The sequence below is a fragment of the Chlamydotis macqueenii genome, chromosome 2 (genome assembly GCF_036417535.1).
Source record: "Chlamydotis macqueenii isolate bChlMac1 chromosome 2, bChlMac1.mat, whole genome shotgun sequence".
Classification (NCBI taxonomy): domain Eukaryota; kingdom Metazoa; phylum Chordata; class Aves; order Otidiformes; family Otididae; genus Chlamydotis; species Chlamydotis macqueenii.
In genome coordinates this window covers 122,145,120-122,168,714 of record NC_141557.1, presented here as the reverse complement: position 1 = coordinate 122,168,714, position 23,595 = coordinate 122,145,120, and the positions used below count along the sequence as shown (strand labels likewise).

The following is a 23,595-nucleotide window of genomic DNA, read 5'->3' as shown; positions in this document are numbered from 1 at the left end:
AAAGATTTCCTTACATAGACTTCAAGTGCAAGCTTTAAAATGCATAGAGTGTTAGCTAATGGAATTATAGAATTGAAATTATTAGGAATTTGATAGTTCCACTCTTAAAAAATTTGTCAGACTCTCTTGCCTAGAAATGTAATTACTGAACATTTTCCATTGCTGCTTATGCTATGTGCCCAGTGCTTCACAAGAACAGGCACAAAGCTTCCAGATGAAAGTAAACAATTTCCCATTACCATTTCCAGAACTAAACCGTTAATTATTTGAATAAACAGTAGATTTCTGTCATAGTTCAGCCCCAATTGGGACCAGACTACGCAGTCTCTCTCTTGCTCCCTCCACCCTCTGAGAGAATAGGGGGAGATGATATAAGGAAAAACAGCTCGAGGTTTGAGATAAGGACAGGGAGAAATCCTTAAAGTTACCGTTATGGGCAAAACAGACTCGACTTGGGGAAAACTATTCATTTATTTCTAAAACTAGCAGGAGAATGAGACAGGGAACAAGATAACCTCCCCCCACCCCTCCCTCTTCCCGGGCTTAACATTATCTCTACTACCTTCCCCTCCCGAGCGGCCCAGGGGGGAAGAGGGAATGGGGGTTGCGGTCAGTTCATCACGCATTGTTTTACACCGCTACTTCGTCATCGGGGGAAGAACTCCTCGCATTCCTCCCCTGCTCCATTGTGGGGTCCCACCCCTATGCCACAGTCCTTCATGAAACTGCTCTGGTGTGGGTCATCTCTTCCACGGGGTGCAGTCCCTCCAGAACAGCTGCCCCAGCGGGCCCTCTACGGGCCACAGCCTCCTTCAGGCCTCCACCTTCCCCCAGTGTGGGGTCCTCCATGGGCTGCAGGTGAATCTCTGCTCCTCCGTGGACCTCCATGGGCTGCAGGGGGACAACCTGCTCCACCATGGTCTTCACCACAGGCTGCAGGGGAATCTTGGCCAGGAGCCGCATTACTCCTCCCCCTCCTTCTTCACTGACCTTGGCGTCTGCAGCGGTTCCTCACAACAGGCTGGCAGATGCCTCTCAGGATCCTTTTTACATCTTATTCACTACTCATCTCCTCTCCACTTCTTGCAGCTGGCCGGGCCAAGTTGGGCCCAGTTGGGTGTCCAGCAGGAGGCCAGAGGGTGAGGCCTGCAAGGCCCACAAGGCCTGCGCCTCCCCCTCTCTGCCCCTGCTCAGCCGCTTCACATCTCCTCTGTTTTTTTTTTTTTTCCTGTTTTCCCCTTCTTAAATACATTATTGCAGAAGCATTATCACGGGACGTTCTGCTACCAATTGGCTCGGCGTTGGCCAGCAGTGGGTCCGCCCTAGGCCTGGCCGAGTCCACTGAACAAAGGGGAGCAACTTCTAGCAGTTTCCTACAGAAGCTACCACCTTAGGCCCCCCCCCTCACTAAACAAAACCAGAACTTTAGATACTTTAGATAGTATTAAATTCCACTAAAATTGCGGTCAGTTGTTTACTCATTTTTTGGACTTGCAGTGACTGAATTTTTTTAAACTAGATATCTAACTTCTTCTCATATAAAAATATCCTCCCTAACTTCTATCAATACAAACATCCCTAACTAAATATTAATAAGTATCACAAACTCCTATCCATATTAAAATTGTACTCAGAGTTACCAGCACATCCAGGCAGATGACCTGCAGAAACTGGACTCACAAAATTGAGATGTGTAAATTTATATAGACTTTGGCCTTAAAATAAAATGTACCTGACAAATGCTTGTTGTAAAATTGTAAAATTACATCTAGCTGTGAATTTTATCTCCAAATTATATAATATTTCTGTATTCTACACAAAAGTAAAGATTATTTTATATTTTTTGAAAGAAACTCAGTAAGAAAAAAGCTACTCATTCTATTGTACATAAATATTCAAAAGTTAACAAAAAGACATAAATTTTAGCTAAGGTTGTATAATTTTCTACAGAAGCGTGCAGAAAACCATAGGCAATAGCAGGGAAAACTCTAGTACTCTGAACCCGCTGTAAACACTACAATAGAGAAAGAGACAGTAGCAATAGAAATGTAGGTGTTTTATCTCCTTTTTAGCCTTTGCAGTTTCATCTCTAATCTGTGTTGTTTTTGTGAAACTTCTGAAACTTTGGCTATTACTTCTTTCACTTAAAGAGAAAGCAAGGAAGGGAATTCTTTTCAATTGGGGCTGGATTTGACCACTGATTCATAGTGAGCTTACACATACTGACTGCCTCCTGTAGTCTTTCTATTTCTATACAGCATCTCTATTTTTTTTACTGCACTGTAAGAGTCCTATTAAAGCGAAACCAACTTGTTAGGGTTTAGATTATACTTCCATGTATAACTAATTTATAATCAGACTAATAAATGAGTAGCAGAGGCTACAAGCATATTACTGGAACAAACACTATACATTATTGTGGCTTATGTTATGGGTTGTAAGTGCACTCATAGAAGAAACTACATAGGTCTACACCAACCTATTGACTTACTGTAGATTGTAGCAAATGATAGCTACTAATAAGCCAACTATTAAATAACTTTTGAAGTATTTAAAAATATGAACAAAAATAACTTAGCCACTTGCAGAAGGTTGTCTTTGAAAAGAGAGCAGAAAACAAATTATTATGAATTTCCTGCCGTGTTTTGACCCACCAGTTCTGGAGGCTGAAATCTTACGTAATCACACAATGGATATAGTGAGAGCAGCGTCAACATATTTTTTTAATGCTTTACCAATGTCTTGGAGATGCATATTTAAAATGATAAATTAGTTTTGCTTACCTATTCTTTCCATTCTTGTAGCCTAAACTGAGACTACAAAATTAGCCGATAAAGAACAAATTTGAGGAGAAAATATGAACAAGACAAACTCCTCCTTTATCCTCAGTAGAGCTCATAAACTCAGACTTAATGTCCCTTTAAGTACCATAAACCCATTCAAATTTTAGCCTGGAATGAAGCTATCTCTAGCATTTCCCATCAGAACAGATTCTGGACTGTTTATTTGTTTAGAGAATCACCCTTTAGTCTTTAAATCCAAAGTAGGGTTAAGGTACTCTGTGGCCCAGTTCAGAAAAACATTCTTTTACTAACTTCAGAGTAATCCAATGCTACATCCAGAATGCTTTTTGGGCCCTTGCCTACAGGAAGAGCCTGCATTAACCTTCAAGTTTAAGTGTTTCCCCAAAGCCCAAGTATTAACAAGCCCAACACCTTTCTATTCAATTCCTACTCACTCTGGTGAAAGGCATACACTTAAAATCTGCTTGAACCATAAGATTGACAGCATTAAATAATTTCTCCATCTCTTGTTATGAGACATCTTAAGTACATATTAAACCACAATCAGATATTTAAGGCTTATTGATGTCTGTGTTGTAATGAATGAATACTAAAGTATCGGCTTAACTGGTTTTCACAAGTAGGTTGCTCTGTGTTAGGAGACTGTTGGTATGTCCAGACAGGGATTAACATTTCCTAACATCAGCAGAAAACACTGCCTTCCATGTCGTGATAAACTATGCAGAATGAATCAGTGAATAGGTATAGCTGTGTGTGCTTCAGCAGGCACAAACAAGGTAGATCTGTCCACAAAGAGATCTGAAAGCTGTAGGCAATCATCTATAGATACTATGTAATTGAGCCAAAAGATGTGCGGCCTTGCTAGTGTGGTGCAAAGTGAAGCTAACAATCTGTCTCTCAACAAAAGATATTTACAGATATTATAAGGAATATTACAAGTTTATATGTAGCATATTTGGAATACCTTGTGAAGTTTAATTCCTCTTCCCAAGCATGGACTAGATAACACAAAGGAAACTTTTGTTATATCTCCAATATCACCAACAGTCAACTGTTACAAAAACAAAGAAAAGAAAAATTAACTATATGTTGTATACAACAATTTGGATGACATACTTTAAGCCTAGGTAAAAAGATAAATAAAATAGGTAAAAACACTAGTCAAGGATATTAATGTTAGGGTGAGGAAGGCCCTTTAAGATTGCAAGTTAATTTGGACTTAGATTTGTATCATACTTTATGTTTGTTTTTAACCACGAGAATTGGCTGCAGAGCCTAGGCCAACATACGAAAAGTAAGGAAATGCATGACTGATTCTATATTTCCAAGACAAATTCACATTACTGTTCTTTTCTCTTCACTTTCTGACTTACCTCCTCTCCATCACACCTTTATTCGCAAGTTTGAACTGAAATCTTGAGCTCAAGATGATTTTTAGCCCTGACTATTGGTTCTGTTCTCAGTTATTCTAGTGATCAAAAGAAAGTATGGCTCGTTTCCGTAAGTCATACCATATATGTCTGCTTGTAGCTTTTCATTTTGCAGCAGTTAAGCAAGTTATGTTTATATTGCCTTTTGCAAAAGATGAGTAATAATTTTTTTTTCCCATGTTTAAGAATAAAAACCTTTTGAAACGGGTGACCCAGGCTCACAGATCTGCTCAGAAGCTACCATTAACTTCATGTGCAAACTACAGAATTTGTATTTGCCCAGGCCTAAGCTTATTGTAGGGAGATAGAGCTCTTAAGAAGTGAAAACAGATTAGCTGAGGCTTGAGAAGAACATAAAGGGAGCATGGAATAGCTTCATTATTTATTGCCTTACTGTTAAGGCCTACTAGTCTTAATTCAAAGTTAATGAGGCTTTTCATGTCAAAGTTGGCATTTGCTCAAGAGAGATTTCCTAAGTGATATGTATTAGCCCACATGCGAGAAGTTCTCCAAGTGCTGTTTATTTAAGACATGAACATTAACTCTGACAGACAAAAAATCACTCCACACAACCTCACATACTTAACTGAAATTATATGGTAAGATTCGTGTGAAATAAAACAGAAACTCACCAAAAATGAATTATCATTCAGGTTCTGAACTTTCTGTGCAGGGGATTTCCCTTTTCTTCCAAATACAAAAACTTGAATATCAGGAACATCTTCTGGTACTTGTGTACAGTGCACACACATTTGCCATCGTCCTCTGCTTTCAGTATCAAAATTTTTTGTGAGAAGAGATGTCATGGATGTTTCTGCAATGAAAACAAACACATATTCAAAGCCTGTGTCTAAGTCACAAGGCAGTGTAAGCCAAAAGATACAACATTACATTGCCTGGTAGTGCTGGATCTATCACAGGCAAGTCAGGTAACAAAGCCACAAACTCCTCTTTACTCATTTTAGCCATGTGGAGGTGTAGAAAACCAGGCCAGCTGCTTCATGAATCCATGTCACGCTCATACAGGAGCCATGCCTATCTTCTCTATATTGTTCCAAGGACAGGATATGTGCTGACAGAGGAGACTCTTTCAATACTGCCATTTCAATCTTCTCCATCCCAAGCATAAGTTCCTTCCTCCTTGTTTACAGAAGGCATAATTGACCTTGGTCCAGGTCCCTGCCCGTCACCATTGGGGTATCTATGCTCAGTTCTGCCTACATTGTGAAGTGGCCTTATACTGGTTCTATTCTGCTCTGCCATGCAGTAGTGATTCATGAAAATTAAGGGCATTTCTGCTGGTATTACCTTTGAGTGGGATCACCACTTCTACAAAATCTTTCTTGGAGCATTTATTGATCCAGTCATTGTGAACAAAAACATGTGCAGAAAAAGGGTAGAGGACTTCTTTTATAACAATTTTTTCCAAGAACCACTCATCTGATTGAAAATAAGCAGGACATTATTAATTTATACCTTTTAAGTAACAAAATGTTCTATGTATGCAGTCATAAGTTTTTACCTTTAGAAAATCAATAAAATGTTTTCTTTTGTCAGATTTCTTAAGGAAATAGGACTTCTGAAAATACATTGGCTTTGTGTTTATGTGTTTCTATCTGTTCCCCTACACTCCAAAATATTTGACAAAGTGAAGACGTCTTAAAGTTTTTACAGATCTTGTGAAATTAAACATAGTGATAGATTTGATTTAATGGTCTATTAGCATCCCAAAGGATGGAAAGGCTTCTGCGTGAGATCTCTAGACACAAGAAGTCCCCCATACGAAATGATATTATCAATGTCCTAAAGGAAAAAAGGATCCGGATTTCTACCACACCAGCCATCAGAAAATCCACTCAACATACAACTTTCTTTCTGGTGAGGTTCTATGCTATCTAATAAAGCACAAACTTCAGCTGAAGGTTTTCTCTTGATTGAAAACATTTTGTTGATTCTCTGGAAACAAAGCATTTGAAGACTCAGATGTCTGAGTCCCACAGTCATCTTATAATCTTGTTTTTCTGATAAAGATAAAAGAACAAGAGACTCAGCTTATCATGCTCTGGAACAATCTTATCTCCATTATCAACATTATCAGCAGAAGTAGGATATCTGTAGAATCTATGCTCTGTTCCTTCTAAAAAAAACAATAAGCCATAATTGTAGCCAAAGTATTGAAGAAAATATCAGTTCATGATGCTTCTTGCTGTTGCTATTTATTTTTAAGAAGTAATTTTCTTTTCAATTCCAACAGCTGCTGTGGAGTCAGAAGGAGGACAAGAAAAAATGCTGCAGGAAGTGCAGACTTTTTTATCTGCCATTCAACCTCACATATGCAGAATACTTTTAAAAAGAATGTATTTCTCATGGGTTGGAAGAAAAAAAAGCTATGAGGCCAGAACAGCTTTTCTTCCATGTTCCACATTCCACTTCCCAATCTGATGAACTGATTTTCTGTTCTTATCTTTACCTAAAAGCATTTAGTTTTGAAAATAAATTATCTTTTAAAATGAAAATGTCCATCATCTAAAAACAGAGAGGAAGAAAAAATGTCAAAAATTGCAAAAGCATGATGTTATATTGCTTCCTGAAAAAAAAATGCTTTGTTTATTGTACTTATAAATACATAGTAACTTTTATGGAGAAAAGTTTCACATATAATTTTACCATTTTACATTGTCACAATATTTTCTAAGAATCCTTTACACATTTTAGTAAAACTAAGCTGGATAGTTGACGTGTATAGTCTAACAGAAATAATAAACAGTAGAAAATGAAAAGCAATTTCAAATTTTCTAGAACTTTTTAAAAAACACTTGTGATTTTTAATCTTAAATTTAAAATGTTTCTCAAGTTCTAGGATCTCCTAAATCTGATAATCTTCATTATTATTACCATACATTAACTGAAAAAAATTGCTGACCTTTTTTGGGACTCTTAAATCCAACAAGAACTTGGTTCAACTTGCCAAAGTATACTGCTTTGATTTTGAAAACATCCACCTGCAAAATGAAAATAATCAAAATTATATTTCACTTAAACTTAATATGTTTCTGCTATTTCATATTTATCAGTTTAGCCTTGTGTGTCAGGTCATTGTTTTGTATCTCAATGGAAGCAAATTTATCTCATTTATGCCATTCCATTGTCTTTGAGTTCATCGTTAAACATTACATTCTATAACTGATATTTTCTGATCCAGTTAATATTATGAATTACAACTTTCAAAATACTGCTGTATTTAATAGCAATTAATTTTGGAAACATCAGATACACTCACTAGCAATAAAATGCTCGTTTCTAGTACTTTTCTTTACAAGTTTTATTCTTAAAGAAAATGTAGCATACGTTCTTACAAAATAAAGAATTAAAAAAAAAGCTCAAGACAGTTCAGTTTTTTGAAAGAAATAGGAATTAGTCCCTCTTTTAGTCTGTACTGATACATTATCCATTGCAGCAAGCCATCTTTCTGTTCAGATTTCTCTAAGGTATCATCTTTAATATATAATATATATAACTATTATCTATATCACCAAAAAGTTTAATCAATAAAATTTCCTACAGTATTGCTTAAAGTCAGATGAGACCCACTATACTATCATTATTATTTTAGATTTATTTTGTGAAGTCTGAGCTAGTAGTTTGAACAGTTCTTGACAAACATGATATTGGGCACACATATTCTCTTCCAAAATGAAGAAAGAAAATACAGGAATATAGAGGACATAATGATTAACAAAGATTTAGTTTGGTTTTCATACAAAAAACATTGTGTCTTCTAGAACCTTTAGAAGTTAAAAGAAAAGCAGATGAAATAAACAGAGGCATGTTTAAAGAATAAGTGAAGCATATTGCAAGCAGATTTCTCTAGATTTCTACATCAGAGAACAAACTAATCTGGCTTGGTTGGCAACAATGAAATACTCTCTCCCGCTTTCCTCAAAATAAGATTCCTATGTACTTTCCAATGATTTTATGATTCCCTTAAAACAAAAATTTAAAAATCTTCCAAACCTAAACTCAGAGCAAACAGTAGGGTCTAGTAAAGTATAAGCTAGACACTTGCTTTTGATCTGAAATTTGGTTTAGTTATTTTGTTCTTATGCCAATAACTACTCCAGGAACTACTCTTCTAGGAAAAGCCCTTTAAGCCTCAAAAAGCAAGAATATATTTACCCTGTTTTAAAGCAGTAAGTGGGTAAAAGAATTGGAAACATGAAAAAATAAAACTCTGCTTGGAACACTGACATGAGTGTTCAGGAAAGTTAACAAGAAAAGGTCATTATCTAAAGCAAGTGTAAAGGTAAGATATCCTACAGAAATGTTATCAATTCTATCAATCAATCAGGCATATTTTAAGAAAGCACTAATGCCTCTCTGGCCTTAAAAGTCTGTAATATTAAAATAGAACTTTCAGCACATACTTAGTCCAACTCAAAGTTATTTCATCAACTTAACTGTTTCAATGCTGCACAATGCTGATAATGCTTAAAAGCAACATATTACCTACAGAGACAATCACCTCTTAGTTACAAGAGAAAATTACGTCTATATGGAATAGAAAACATTAGTATTTTTGATACTCTGTCCATGAAAGGCTTTATGTAAATATAAATTTTCACAAAAATACTGTCACAGATCCAGTTACATTTTTTCCTTATTGTTTTACCTGCCCTCTAGCAAAAGTGATCAGGCCGTTCCTTGAGTTAAGCCATCGTTTTCCCGAATCACTCTTTTCTCCTTGTATACAAAGATAAGCCTCACCAGTGGCATCTGCTTTCTTCAAGTCTCCTGTGTGCAAATGGATTGCATATTCCACAACTTCAAAAAAAATACACAAACAAAAACAAAAAGTCAGTGAGAGAAAATGCTCCTTGACTTCCTGCCCAACACTTGCATTATAGAGCAATCCCTGGTAGAAACCATTGCACATTTGATCTGAATCCCATACTGTGCCACAGATCAGGGAGCACAGGTTTCTGCAGTGCCGGTAACATACATAACCAAAACACACACCTGCTGCATAACTCCCTGTTCAGCAATCCACAAAATACAGATTTGTTCTGTTCCGACACCAATCCCAGAAAATCAGCGCTACTGGCTGCTGCTTGGGGCACAGGATCTCCTATGTACTGCCTCCTTCCCCTAAGGTAGGGAATCCCTTTCTAAGAAATACTTCATGTTTATATGCTCTATGGAAAGTCAAAGTTCTGCTCTCTATTTACTCATATTTCTTTGTTCCTTCCTTCCCTCTATGTGTATCATTTTCTCCTTGAAACAAAATGGGAACTTAAACTTATAAAGTGGCTTAGAAGAAAGCTGGGACCTGATTGACTTAAGCTTTAAACTCCTGTAATTATCTCCCAATGAATGAACACATTAGGAGTATCAAGCTTTGTCACTAGTCAGACCCTAAGACTATTACACTGTTCTTGAAGTTAAAACACATTAAAGTGAAACAGAAATAATGAATTAAAAGTTCTTTCATCAGCTTTAATATATAAAGAGAAAAACCTCTTCATACTTTGTATCAGCTTCCAGTTTGCAGGCTGATGTCATTATACAGCCTCCCATGTACTGTATAATAACCCACAAATACAGATCAGCTAAGCGAAATCCGCGTTTAAGGGAAAGTATTCCTGATTTTTTCGGCTGCGGTCATAGTATAGCAATTAGAAGAGAAACCCATGGCCACTGCATGGCCCTTCTGCTTCCTCGCCTCTTTTTGACACAATATACAGGGGAGTGATGCAGATGAGACTAGATTGCATTAATTCCAAAGAAACTTCATGGAAAACTCCTATTTTCATTTTTAAAATGACCTATTTTAGCCTATGAGTTTATCATGGAAACAAGGAACAAGTAAATACTTAAACAGAAGCAGGTCACAATCTCAATATTAACGGTTATTTGCATCATTTTAACAAGGAGCCCAGGAAAAATAAGAAGAATTCGTTTTTTTTCCGCCTCGTGTTGTAAGTTTGCTCTTACTCAAATTACAAATAATAAATCCGTGCTCATTTGTATAATGCTGGTGGTGTCACTTCATGAATATAACTTTGGTGGCTATATTAAGAATATGATCCTTACGTAGTCAGCAGGGAAAAGCAAGTGCTGTACAAAACACCTGTGATAGGTTCCCATATATTCTAGAGACAGACACTAAAAGTTAGGAATCTAAAATTAGATGGTCTGAACGTTCCTCTGTTTCCAACCGCAAGCATAATTACTTTGGCCTAAGAAAAAAGCTATTGTCTTACAGAAAACCAGGTTTGTAAAACACATCTTTCTAATATTTTTCAGAAGGAGGAAACCATTTTTATCCACTGTAAAATGCAAAGTCACTTTTGGCATGTGAGTAATAAGCAATGTACACGTAACAAGAATGTATTCAAGAATGCATATATTATCTCCTGAACTTTTTTTGTCACAAGCTTTAAGACTGATTTGTTTTTTTAAGGACTGAGCACCCTTAAAATCCAACATTTTGCAGTTACTGAGCTATCTTTGACTACTCCAAACTGCCCCAACTCCCACAGTCTTCCTCACTGGCACAGTAAAGCAGATATAGACAACATCTAGACTATGTGACAGTTTCGTGCTTGAGAAAGTCTTTCAGCCTCACTCTGCTACTTGCTCCTACCTGGGACCTGACTGGCTGTATGTCTCCTTTCCCAGGAAATGCATGGGTGTAAAGAAAGGAAATGGTTCTTTAGACAGACATGACATCGAGGAGCAAATAAGAAGCCCATTTAGTCTCACAATTAACAATACAAGCCAGAGAGCACTGAAATACACATTATTCAAGTCTGAAATACATGTTTCAGTCTAAAATACATCACAAGATACACAAATATCTGAGTATAGATCTTGGAAACATCTCATATTTTCAGTACAGATTGCTTCCTGAATCAAATTTATTTCAAGATAGAAATGGCCCAATTTAGCCAAACTGTACATCCTTTAAAAAGATATAATTATGAGAAATTTCTGATAGGTTTGACAACGATTGTTAGAACCCAGAAGCTAAAGCTGTCATTTATTTTCATGTGTAGGTGATAGGAAAACAGGGAGGAAAAAAAAGTGTTCTGAGGATATTTATTTTTAAGCTTTTCTTGCAGCTCTTTTCACAAGTTGGTGGTATTCATATTGAGTGCTATAACAAAAGGCCTGAATTCAAATATTGTGACATCGTTTATGCCTATTTCTTTAGATGTCTAAAATAAAGAGGTTGCATCACAGGAACAAGGATCCTAAAGGGTGGGTTTACATACTGATTGAAAAATTAATACCTAAAAGGATTCATTAAATAATAAGGGCTGTATCAGGCTGCTAATAAAGGTGCACCCATTGCAATAAACTTCTGAAATATCTTTATTTCTCTTCATCTTTTACTACATGGGGATGACATCTGAGAAAACTTATTTTCTAAAAAGTAACTTTATTTCACTGCTGCACTATTTACTTTACTTTAGAGACTTCCCCTGGGATTTTGTTTTTAAATCATTTAAACTAAGAGCTGGGAAAGTACTTGTAATTGACAGCATTGCTCATGTTTGATAATGAGAAGTAAACCAAGAGTTTTCCTAGACTGAGGCCCTGGTGTATCTCATCCCTTTCTTCAAGGCAGTTAAATATGCACTGCCAGCTGAAAGACAGCATAGCTGTGTTAAAGTCAGTGTAGTGACACAGACTTGCTCTTGCTGGAGATCCAGACAGCTGAAAGTACGTGAGCTGTCCAGGTAACTCATTTAGCCAATGGCATTTTTGCTTTCAGAGGAGTTAGATATGAAGGTAAGTCTCTGTGTTATTCATCTAGAGTGTTGCCTTGCAAGTCAAATGAGATACACACTGAAAATTAGAAATATATCTAATGTTTTTCCTGAGTTAGTATTATCAGCTGAGTCTATTGACACATAATTTAACGATAAGTGCAGTCACAGCAAATATTTCCCATTAATGTTCAAAGGTTTTGGACCACTGAAAGGACTTCCACTATATAAGTGAAATAAAAATATGCAAAGTAATGCCTACGACGGAAGACATAACACAAAAGAGATGCTGGGAAATAGGATAAAAGTTCTTCGGGTGAGACTGGGACCATTCTCACTACCAGGTGAACATACCTCAACAACAACAATCTACTAAAATAAGATGTTCTGTTCAACCTTGCCATTCTTTGTCTTTTCCCAATCTTGTTTATAAAAGCTCTGTTTCAGATGTAAGCCAATATAGTGCAAACCTGAAAGTGATCACCTAATGCTCATTGAAAAGGGGAAAAAAACATTAATTAAAGATAGGACGGAAAGTGTTGCTTTGAATTTGGTTTTTTGTTGTTGTTGAATTTACTATGTGTGCAAACATCATTCATTGTGATAATTTAGTAGCATTTGCCCATACAACTCTGAATAGGCTCTCAAAGGTGAACAGTTTAAATGATCCTTTCTGCATGTCAGAGGTATAATTAAACCTTTTACACCATTTTGAGTTTAACTTTGTAATGAAGTCAAGCAATGCAGATAATTTTTCCAATAGGGGGGAAAATGGTAAGAAAAGCCATGGAGGAGGAAGTGAACTATCAAATTAACTCCTTTCCTGCTGGAGCTCTCAAGACCTTTTCCTTACTGTTGTCCCCTGTAGCTTACCAGGTTCTCCATGGAAATAAAAGATGATTGAGATGAGAATGCAAATGGGGCAGGATAGGGTGCTGTATTTTAGAAGTGTTGGATGTAGCTGATGGAGACTTATTTTCCATATGCTTCTGCAAAAATTCTACTCTAAAAAATAGTAAAATAAATAGAAAAAGACAATATGGGGAATGAGTATTCCAGAAGTTATTGTTATAATTCCCCATTGAATAAATTTTGGTTTTCAATTAGTATTAGACAACTAAGAATCAAAGGTGAGTAGAGGTGGCAGGGATACTTTTTAAATGTCCACTTGGTTCAATAGCAAAAAAAAAAAAATTGGAAAACTAAATTTGATGCCTAATATTGTTAATTTATCACATAAGTCTCAAAAATTGAAAATCACCCTTTCTGTGAAATCAAAGATTCAGATCCTCAGCTGATACAGCCACAAAGATAATATGCTCAAGACACTGGAGCAAATCAGTTTATGCCACTTGAATATCTTGACTTCAATGAATGTGCCTATATGACCAATGTATATAGGCAAGGCCACACTCTAGATGAATAACACAGAGACTTACCTTCATATCTAACTCCTCTGAAAGCAAAAATGCCATTGGCTAAATGCCAAAGAGTTACCTGGACAGCTCACATACTTTCAGCTGTCTGGATCTCCAGCACTACACTGACTTTAACACAGCTATGCTGTCTTTCAGCTGGCAGTGCATATTTAACTGCCTTGAAGAAAGGGATGAGATACACCAGGGCCTCAGTCTAGGAAAACTCTTGGTTTACTTCTCATTATCAAACATGAGCAATGCTGTCAATTACAAGTACTTTCTCATTCAACATTTTTTTTTTAATATAATTGTATCTGGGGACTTACCTATAGTCTGGGCTTGGGCACTCACTTTTAAGAAGAAATATTTCTACAGGTAGAAGAAAAAGCTATTTCAGAGGTTCACTTTTAAATTTTGCTTCATTTTTGTTCATTTGTCTGTTTTAAATTATTAAGAATAGATTAAATGATAGCTGATAAACATTATGGGATTTATTGGGCATGAAAAATCATCCTCACACCCCACCAGAGGAGGTGGGATATGCAGGAGACATGGACAGAGGATACATTAGAGCTCAGAAACAGGTGAAAAAATGGAGCAAATGTGTTTGTAGATGCAGGAAAGAATTGAGAGTGGCCACTGCTTTTAATAAAGGAATTACAATTTTCGTGAAGATTCCAAATTAGCATAGATAAGTATTTTTGCCTTGCTAAATCTTATGGAAGCACTTAGTTTAGAATAGAAGTAATTACTTTCATATGGCCTTCATTACCACCAGGCAATTGACATTACTGATAAAAGTTACTGTTTATTTGGATGCTTAGTTTTTAGCATTTACTTTGCTTTCAATAAAATTATATACCTGTTTGCTTTTTCTGGGGATAGCAATGATTGATATTGTTCAAAATTGTTCTTTTTTCTTTATTTGAATTTATTCTGTCAAGACATTCATTAAAGACATCTCCATAAATGGATGTCTCTTTCAAAGAAATAATGACAGCAAATATATTGAAGTCATTTTTTTTTTCTCTAGTAATCAAACTGGAATACAAGGAAGAGTCTGACAAAAATTTTAGACTGTATTAGTGTTGGAGCTATAAAGAATAAAACTGGTATTAATACTTCCAATTGTAGATCACTGGACTCCACAAAATGGTTTGTAAGAAACTTCCTAGGTTAGTGGATACTACCCATCTATGGAATAGTTTTTGAGGGAGAGTGTATACATATCTTTTTCCTAGAAAAAAAGAAAAATACCTTAACTCTCCAGTATATTGCAAAACTGAATTGCTTTACAATTCAAGATAATGCTGTCTGACAGTATCTCCATTTGTTTTTAGCATAATAGAGGCTTTGAGGGGTGCATTCTATAATTGTATTTGGCTTGAATTTCTAGATTTTTTATATGTAGTTAAATATCTAGCAATTTTGAATTCAGAAAATAATTCAAAATACTTATAATTTTCCCCAATCATTCATAAATAAATTGGAGAAATAGAGCTTTTAAACAACCTCTACATTTACTATATTCAGTTTTATACATCTTGCATATATGACATCAAACATATAATGTTAGTTTGAATCTGACAGATCAAAACCCTAAAATAATATATTTTTCTTCACTAAATGAATACAAGGCTACTAATGTAAACCACACAAAACTAGAGATTTAAAAGGTCTTCAGTGTTTTATTTGTTCAAGTTTCAACTTTAAATAGGATGAAATATTTAGAAAAACCTCCTTAGAGAAGAGTGTGCAAAAGTTCACATGGAATATTTTATTCCTTTTTCTGAGCTGTTTCCATCTTTTTCTATTAGTTTCTGTTTAAGTAGAACACTCTTTGTACTATAGCCTCTAGCAATAAACCTCTTAACTGTCACTAAAAGCTTCAATATATGATCTTTACTATCTCCATCAATCCTCTTTATTCTAATGAGTTGGATAGATGGGAAGCCTGTTCTTAAATAGCTAGTGATCAAGTCATCTGTATGCAATTGATTGTTCCTTTCCATATTCCTGAGGGCTGGGAGAAATCACTTTGTTATCTCTCTGGCATCATACAATTCACATGTGTTACTAACAGCACAGAAATATGCGATATTTCAATGGAATATTACTTGCTGTGCTATAAATTTCTCATCAACATCAATAAAACACTAGCGCAACTGAAATTCTTGGATACCTCTTTGCTGGCTAATTGTAAGACATTTTAAAAACTCTAGCTCTGTTTTGTAGGAGGTCTTTGCAATTGTTTTATTCTTAAAAAAAAAATACTATGTTTCTATGTCACATACATTTCTTTGTGAATAGGAAGAGTCAGGTAATAGCACATAGTAGATGATATTTTGTACACATCTTCAGCTAACATAGCATTAATTTGAAGAAATAATAAATAATCAAGAGCTAAAAGTGGAACATCATCTAACACGAAAGAAGCCAAATCCTATGTTTGGTGCCTGCAGTTATAGCATCTGTCATAATCCTGATACTCATTTTCTCAGCTTTCTTTTGTGATAAATGCATGTGCAAACCCGTCATATTCCTTAATATCAAATTATTGTGGAAATCCTCGCACAATATTTTAGGCCCAGAAGAGATATACTGGTATTTCAGTGACAGATCCTGACCCCAGTAACGAAAAAGGACATAGCTTACCGGGCAAAGGCTCCTGATCTGCATAGAGAGCTGGCAGTTCCACACATTTGTCTTCATTAGGGTTGAACCAGCAGTCAAAAACTAAATACATCTCTTCCTTTGTGCCTGTGTGCTTCATATGCAGTAAATCTAAGTGCCATGGCTGTTTTAGCTCGCTATGTGGGCCAGTTACCTGAACTTTGTATATTGAGCCGATATCTGCCAGTTCATCCTATGTGAGGCAAAAAAGAAGATGAATGGATCTCATTCTAATATTGCCAAATCAAATGTACTTGACAGCTGTATGTGACAGTTGAACAAACTTCAGTAGTTAAAGAATTGGGGCCAATTTATAACTGCTGCTATTTTTCCCCTTTCTAATCAGTACAAAATTGATTTACTAATGTGAATGAGGAGATGGAACACTTGAGGTTTGATATCAGGGAACGAGTGATGGCAGTCATTGCTAAAATTTGTACATAGAATAAGGCACAGTGTTCATATGTATTACACTGGTTCAATAGACTATTTGCAGACACAGAAGCGTTAACCAATTCTAAAAATTTCAAACACAATTAGAAATATTTCTTACAACTTGTAATATAAAAGTGGTGCAATTAACTATAAATTTGAAGGAGAATTAATCCAATTTGAAAAAACATCCAAGAGATCCTCCATATTGACCCTATATAATGTTTTCATATAGAAGTTGTCCAATAAAATCTTCCTCCTGCATTCCTGCTTGAGAAAAAATCTTCTAGTTCTATTTGAGATAGTACAGCATCTCTATGATGTACAATTGCTCAAGTAACTTAATGTAGAGGAGGCCTTAGATAACTATAATTATTGTTTTTAAACCAGTAATTTTTCCCTGTAATGGAAAAAGAAGGGAGTAAACTGAAGTTGTCTTTTCCTCCTCCTGTTCTCTGCTTCTCATATTCTTTCCCCTGCGCTTTCATTTCAAACACTGACCACTCCCAAGTCCTTCTCCTCAGGGTTGCTCACAATCCATTCTCTGCCCAGCCTATATTTAGCCTGGGATTGCCCTGACCCACGTGCAGGACTTTGCACTTGGCCTTGTTGAACTTCATGAGGTTCTCACAAGCCCACCTCTCCAGCCTGTCAAGGTCCCTCTGGATGGCATCCCTTCCCTCCAGCATCCTGACCACACCACACAACTTGCTGGTGTCGGCAACTTGCTGTGGGTGCACTCTATCCCACTGTCCACATTGCCAACAAAGATGTTGAACAGGGCCGGACCCTATACTGACCCCTGAAGAACACCACTCATCACTGGTCTCCATTTGGACGCTGAGCCATTGACAACCACTATCTGAGTGCAGCCATCCAGCCAACTCCTTATCCACCGAGTGGTCTGTCTGTCAAATCCATGCCTCTCTAGTTTAGAGAGAAGGATGTCGTGCGGGACAGTGTCAAATGCCTTGCACAAGTCCAGATAGATTATGTCAGTGGCTTGTCCCTTGTCCACTGATGCTGTAACCCTGTCATAGAAAATTGGCCAGGCACGATTTGCCCTTAGTGAAGCTGTGTTGGCTGTCACCAGTCACGTCCTTGTATTCCATGTGTCTTAGCATGATTTCCAGGAGAATCTGCTCCATGACCTTGCCAGGCACAGAGGTAAGACTGACTGGCCTGTAGTTCCGCAGGTTTTCCTTGCTCCCCTTTTTGAAAATGGGGGTTATGTTACCCCTTTTCCAGTCACTGGGGACCTCGCCAGACTGCCATGACTTCTCAAATACAATGGACAGCAGCTTGGCAACTTCATCTGTCAGGACCCACAGATGCGTCTCATTGAGTCCCATGGAGTTGTGCACCTTCAGATTCCTTAGATGTTCCTGAACCTGCTCTTCTGGTACAGTGGGCAATTCTTCATTCTCCCAGTCCCTGCTTTTGCCTTCTGCAACTTGGGTGATGTGGCTAGAGCCCTCATCAGTGAAAACTGAGGCAAAAAAAAGTCATATGAGTACCTCAACCTTCTCCATGTCCTGGGTAACTAGGTCTCCTTTTTTTCCTTTTGGAGAGGGCCTGCATTCTCCCTGGACTTCTTTTTATCCCTGACATATCTATAGAAGCTTTTCTTGTTGCCCTTTACGTACCTGGCCAGATTCAATTCCACCAGGGCTTTAGCCTGCCTTACCTCCAAGGCCACTCAGACAACCTCTCTGTAATCCTCCCAGGCTACCTGTGCTTGCTTCCACCTTCTGTACTCTTCCTTCTTGATTTTCAGTTGGTCCAGGAGTTCCTTGTTCATCCATGCAGGCCTCCTGGCATTTTTGCCTGACTTCCTCTTCATTGGAATGCATCACTCTTAAGCTTGGAGGAGGACAAGTAGTAGTGACACTTCCCTTGAATATTGTCCTAGTTTCTAGCACTTATGGCTCAGGGATGTCCTGAGCCAGAGGAGGTGTCCATAACGTTTAGCTTCAGGCCAGTTCCAAATTCTACTGAACTGGTCTTTCATGGAGAGAGAAACCACAAAAGCATAAGAGTAACACAGCGTTGGCACTGTGAAGGAATTATAGCTAGAGGGAAGTAAGAGCATTGGGAAAAGAAGGGGACTACAAGTCAATGAAAGTGGACCTCAGGCACTTGTTAATATTTCAGTTAACAGGTAATAGAAGGAAGTGAAGACAAACAATGGAAGGGCAGAAGAACTGAATAAAGGAGAAAACTTGTGAGTAAAAAGGAGCTGATCAAGAGGAAAAAGAAAGTGATAATGACAGGCAAAAAACAAAAGAGAGAAACCATGCAATAAAAGGCATTTAGCTAGGACAAACGTGATGGCAAGGATGAATAAATTACACAAAAGAGAAAAATGAAATTTCTGTAAGTTTCACCTCATTTATGATTCCTTCTTTTCCACCACTGGTCTCAAAAGTATCTCTATAGTATCCCATGGCATATTGTATGTTTACAAATTACTTATTTTTGTGAGATCAACAAAATCTGTAAATCAGTACCTACAGTGTGGTGTATACTCTGATATGCACCAAGGGACCCATTCGCTCACTTAAGCATTCTCAGTATGAGGCATTGGGAGAATCTGCTCATTCAAAAACCATTATTCAAGTGACAGCATTACTACCTAGAAACAAAAATGATGACCTGTGCCAAACTACAGAAAGGACTTAAAAATCAATTTAGTAGTTTAGTTTAAATAAACAGTTGATCTCAGAATTAAGTGGGTTATGGGCTACAGGATTCTTAGGCTTTTCTTTCAATAGAGAAAGGTTGAAGTACTTTGATCTGAATTGCTTTTCCTGTAACTTGAAGTGGCAACTTTTTGTGACTCAGACTACCATAGAAGATAAAAGAAAGGTATATTGGATCCTCTCTGTTGCTCAAGTCGGATCCAGTGATGTCCATTATCCAGAGACCTGATGACTTCATGATGATTTCAGGCAGTTTAGGACTAGAAATCAATCTTCTACCTTTAAAAATGATCAAAGAGAAAGAGGAAAGATGACAGCACGAGAGAATGGCATAATATAACAGGATCGTAGCCTTTACAGTACACAAACTAAGCTCTATTTGCAGGTTATGCTGTATCTATAGCAACAGTTCAGTAAGAATAACACATCAATACCTTTATTATATTTTTTGCCAAGAATTTAACAGCTTAATGTTCTTTCTGTGTTTAAGATTTAGTTTCAGAGGTATTTTCTTGATGCCAAGGTATTTTCCTTGTCATGTTTAGAAGTAATTACTTAGAAAACATTCAGTCACCTTTTAGAGGTCTAATTAATTGTTCTTTAAAAAGGAATCAATGTTACTAAAACCACTTTATCACTTAGAAGCACCAGCCATCTGTAGCAAGTAGGCACCTAATGCAAAATGAATACTACCAATGAACTCCATTTGTAACTAGATCTTACCTAGCGATATAACATGTGCTGTAATAGTGCAAGACTGACAGGTAAAGCTATAATAAACACATGAAAATATCTGTCTGATCCTCAGATCAATATTACTATCTCCCTCTCTTTTTCTTCATTAATTGCTGTTATCCTTCATTTTGATTCTGTTTTAACCATTTTATTGGAAATGAAAATTATTTAATGGAAATGAAAAGCTCAGTAATATGTACTTTCCACAACTCAGAAAAACTAGCAACTGAATGCCTGTATATCTATCACGGGCACCTTTTGTGCTTTTAAGCCGTCTTACAGCCTCTGGGCAAACTTTTGTAGCTCATTTACTTTACATTGAATTGTTTTCACAGGATTGAAGGAAGGAATCTTTTCTACTAGTTATAAAGGACCAAAGGCCCTGTTGCAAGTGTTCTTTTGCCAAATACATCCAGGTTTAGGTTTGCACAATGTGGGGCAGAGTAGGCTTGAAATGAGCAAAAACTGAGCATACCACAACTGTTGCTTTGTGCTATGGAGTAATACCACAGGTAAAGACTAGGCTTATTTCACTAAAGTACACTTTATCTGGATTTCAAATGAGATCCTAAGATACCTGAAAGCAGTGCAGAAAACTTCAGGTATTTATCCCCATGAGGCATGCATCCCAAACTGCTTTAAATCTTTCATTGCAATGTGCTGACGTTAATTTGGAAGGCGAGTGTTCCATTCACAACACATTGACAGGGTGGAATTTTATTAACTTTGATCTTACCAGATGTGGTTTTGCTATACTAGTAAGATCAAACTGAAATATAAAATTTTCAGTAAAAGAAAGATACTGTAGAGATATGAAAGAGCTGTAGCCAAATTTTAAAATTATATATATAAACAGGAAGGCGAGTTTTGCTGAAGAGCTTACCAACTGTCACAATCTCACAAACGGTCTCACATAACCCCAAATGAGTATCAAGCCAGTTCCACAATGGGAAGACCCATTCTTTGTCTGAGTCTTGTGATTCCTTGACTGTTACCATCTTGAGGTACATCCCAGCCCCGTAGCCTTCTCCATCATGTTCTATGACCACTTTTTGCAAATCACTCAGAGAAACAGCTTCCACCAAAAATGAATCCACCTGCAAAAAATAGAAATAATAAAACAGACTTTGGAACTGAATATATTTGAGCTTCAGGGAAAATGTAGTGCTGGATTCAGCTGAGGATTTAAAATTTTTGTCTGTTGTTTTGTAATATTTAATGCAACATCTCCTTTCAGAATCTAAGAAAGTACACACTGATTATACCTAACATTGAATCCCACATTCGTCATTAATGATGCACTGTAACTTCATTTAATCTTTGGACAATATGGATCATTTAATATTACAATAAAATCCATATATCTCAGCCTTCTGACAATCAAACAGTTATGATGAGATTTTGGTTCTAATAAAATTTCTGTTTCTCAAGGTACTTCTAGTTTCTAAAATTTATCATGTAAACCTAGATATATAGTAACAGTCCTAAAGAAAAGTTAGAAATCTAAAAAGAATATGTTCACTCCAGGATAGCTTCTAAATTTGTTTCAAATAATCAGAAAAGCCTGTCTTTTTGTTTTTCTTACAAAATGAAAATAATTGTGAAAACAGCAAATGAAGAAAAGAGTAGATAACAGAAGGGAAGAAGTTAAGATGAAGGTGGAGAACAATTTATGTAAAAGACGAGAGACGGGAAGGGAAGCAGAATGGAGACAGCAGAGTAAGAAAAAGATAAATAAACACAGACATCAGTGGATGAGAATAGGGACAACAAAAACAACAATATATGGAAAAATGTGAAATGCAAAGAAAGAAATTGTATGCCCCATTAAATTCTTGCTTGTTTTGTAAGAAAGACAGGTGTTCTGTATATGGCCCAGCCTAGGGCCAGAGGGACCTGATGGTAGCTTATAAAAGTCAACACGGTTATGAACAACTGGAGTTTAAACAACAAAGTCTAGGATTATAATTAACACCATCATTCCAATAAAACATTAATTCAATAGTAGGACCTTACTAAACCAGATGTCAGGACAATTAATAAAGAATATATTAGAAAACTGATCTCAAAAATGTGGTACTTGCCAAAGTCCTATGCATTGTTCCTGCTACTTTTTAAACAAAAATATTGGAGAAGTAGACTTTCTGCTACTAATATTAAAAGTACATTCATATGACAATTTTTTTTTCTAACAATAGTCAGGATACAACAACCAGATTGTAAGCAGAAATCATTAACTTTTTAAATGCAGACATTTTAGGAAATAAATCTGTGCAGGAAGGTAAATTAAAATAATTATTGTTGAGTACTGTCTTCTGTATATAGGCATAGCCCTGACATATATGCAGAAATAAAATTTAGAAATTCTCTCAGAACTTTTACCCTACTAAGTGCTGTGGTAATTGTCTAATGAAATAATTTCACAGAAATCTAACACTCTCCTTGGCAACGTACATCTTGGTGGTGAACTTTTTCAAATTTCAGTGTTCAGTGAGTGAACCTCTCATAGGAAAGACTAATACACAAAGGAATAATTTTATTGTTATTGGTCTTCTAGAAACACTGCTATTGTGTACATTCTCTTCTCCAAGTGGAATTCTTGTGTTTTGTGGAATTCTTTGTGTTTTGTCTAAACTAGACATTGAGTTAGTGTTTCACATTGGATTGTGGTTGCAGGAACACCATTTGTTGGAAAATTCTCCCAGCAATTTCTATAACTTATTTCAGATTATTAATTTTTAATTCTTTGCTACTTGTGCTGCCCTGTATTTGGAATTGAAGAAGTAAAACGTGTGATCACAGAGGTTCTTCCCAGTAATCTGCTTTCTATGTGCTCATGTTGAGCCTTTATTATCATGTGGGGATGTTCTTGTACAGAAAGGACATAACATTGGTATTGGTCTGCTGCAAATATCTGGAAGATAAATTCTGATGCCAAATTCTTGCCCATCTGTAGCATGACGTATTCTGAGCAGCCATTAAGTGACACTTAATACAGTACTAACTCCTGCACATGTAAGACAGCATTTTTTGTGCCATTACCTTATTCCTTTGAAATTTTCTTCCTTTGGTTAAAGAGGTATGAAGTTTCCTCACACCTGTGTCCCCTCTTTTGCCATAGAGAGTGATATAAACATTTGCAAAAGTTTCTGCGCCCCAGTGGTCGCCAATATGTACAGAGACAACATACTTACAGACTGTACAAAAAGAAAAAAAAAGTTTAAATAAACCTGATCAAGGTGCACCTAAAAAAAAAAAAGCAACACAGTGTTTAGTAAGACTACTGCTTGTTTTTATTTCTGCAGCTACCAAAATACCTGCTACACAGTGATTAAAATAGTCAGGTTACTCTTTATGAATCTGATCTCGTCATGCTGAGGTCAATGAAGACTTTTCATTAATTTCCTTAGAAATTCAAAGGAAATTGGACTTAGACAATTTAGACTTATGCAGCTTAGAGCAACTAATATCTACACAAATTCTGCCCCATTCTGTTTTACTGCGCAAGATCTGGGAAATAAGAACTCATCTGAGTTTGCTCAGGGATTGTAAAAACTAAATTATCTTTGCAGTAGATAATAACTATCACAGGTCAAAGAATAGGACACTATGTAAAGTATATGCAAATT

The 23,595-nt window shown here is 36.5% G+C and overlaps 2 protein-coding genes across 3 annotated transcripts in view; one reads left to right on the top strand and one right to left on the bottom strand.

Moving 5' to 3' along the window:
* The window catches only part of LOC104474368 (DGAT1/2-independent enzyme synthesizing storage lipids), a 688,180-nt gene that overhangs the window by 355,546 nt on the left and 309,039 nt on the right, over window positions 1-23,595 (top strand). The window lies entirely within an intron of this gene.
* The window catches only part of RP1 (RP1 axonemal microtubule associated), a 181,203-nt gene that overhangs the window by 48,529 nt on the left and 109,079 nt on the right, over window positions 1-23,595 (bottom strand). Inside the window, 9 exon segments of the mRNA XM_086742338.1 lie at window positions 3,769-3,855; window positions 4,867-5,048; window positions 5,543-5,674; window positions 7,158-7,236; window positions 8,904-9,055; window positions 16,080-16,290; window positions 19,320-19,510; window positions 20,850-21,063; window positions 23,009-23,163. Of these exon segments, the coding sequence (XP_086598464.1) occupies window positions 3,769-3,855; window positions 4,867-5,048; window positions 5,543-5,674; window positions 7,158-7,236; window positions 8,904-9,055; window positions 16,080-16,290; window positions 19,320-19,510; window positions 20,850-21,063; window positions 23,009-23,163 (1,403 nt within the window).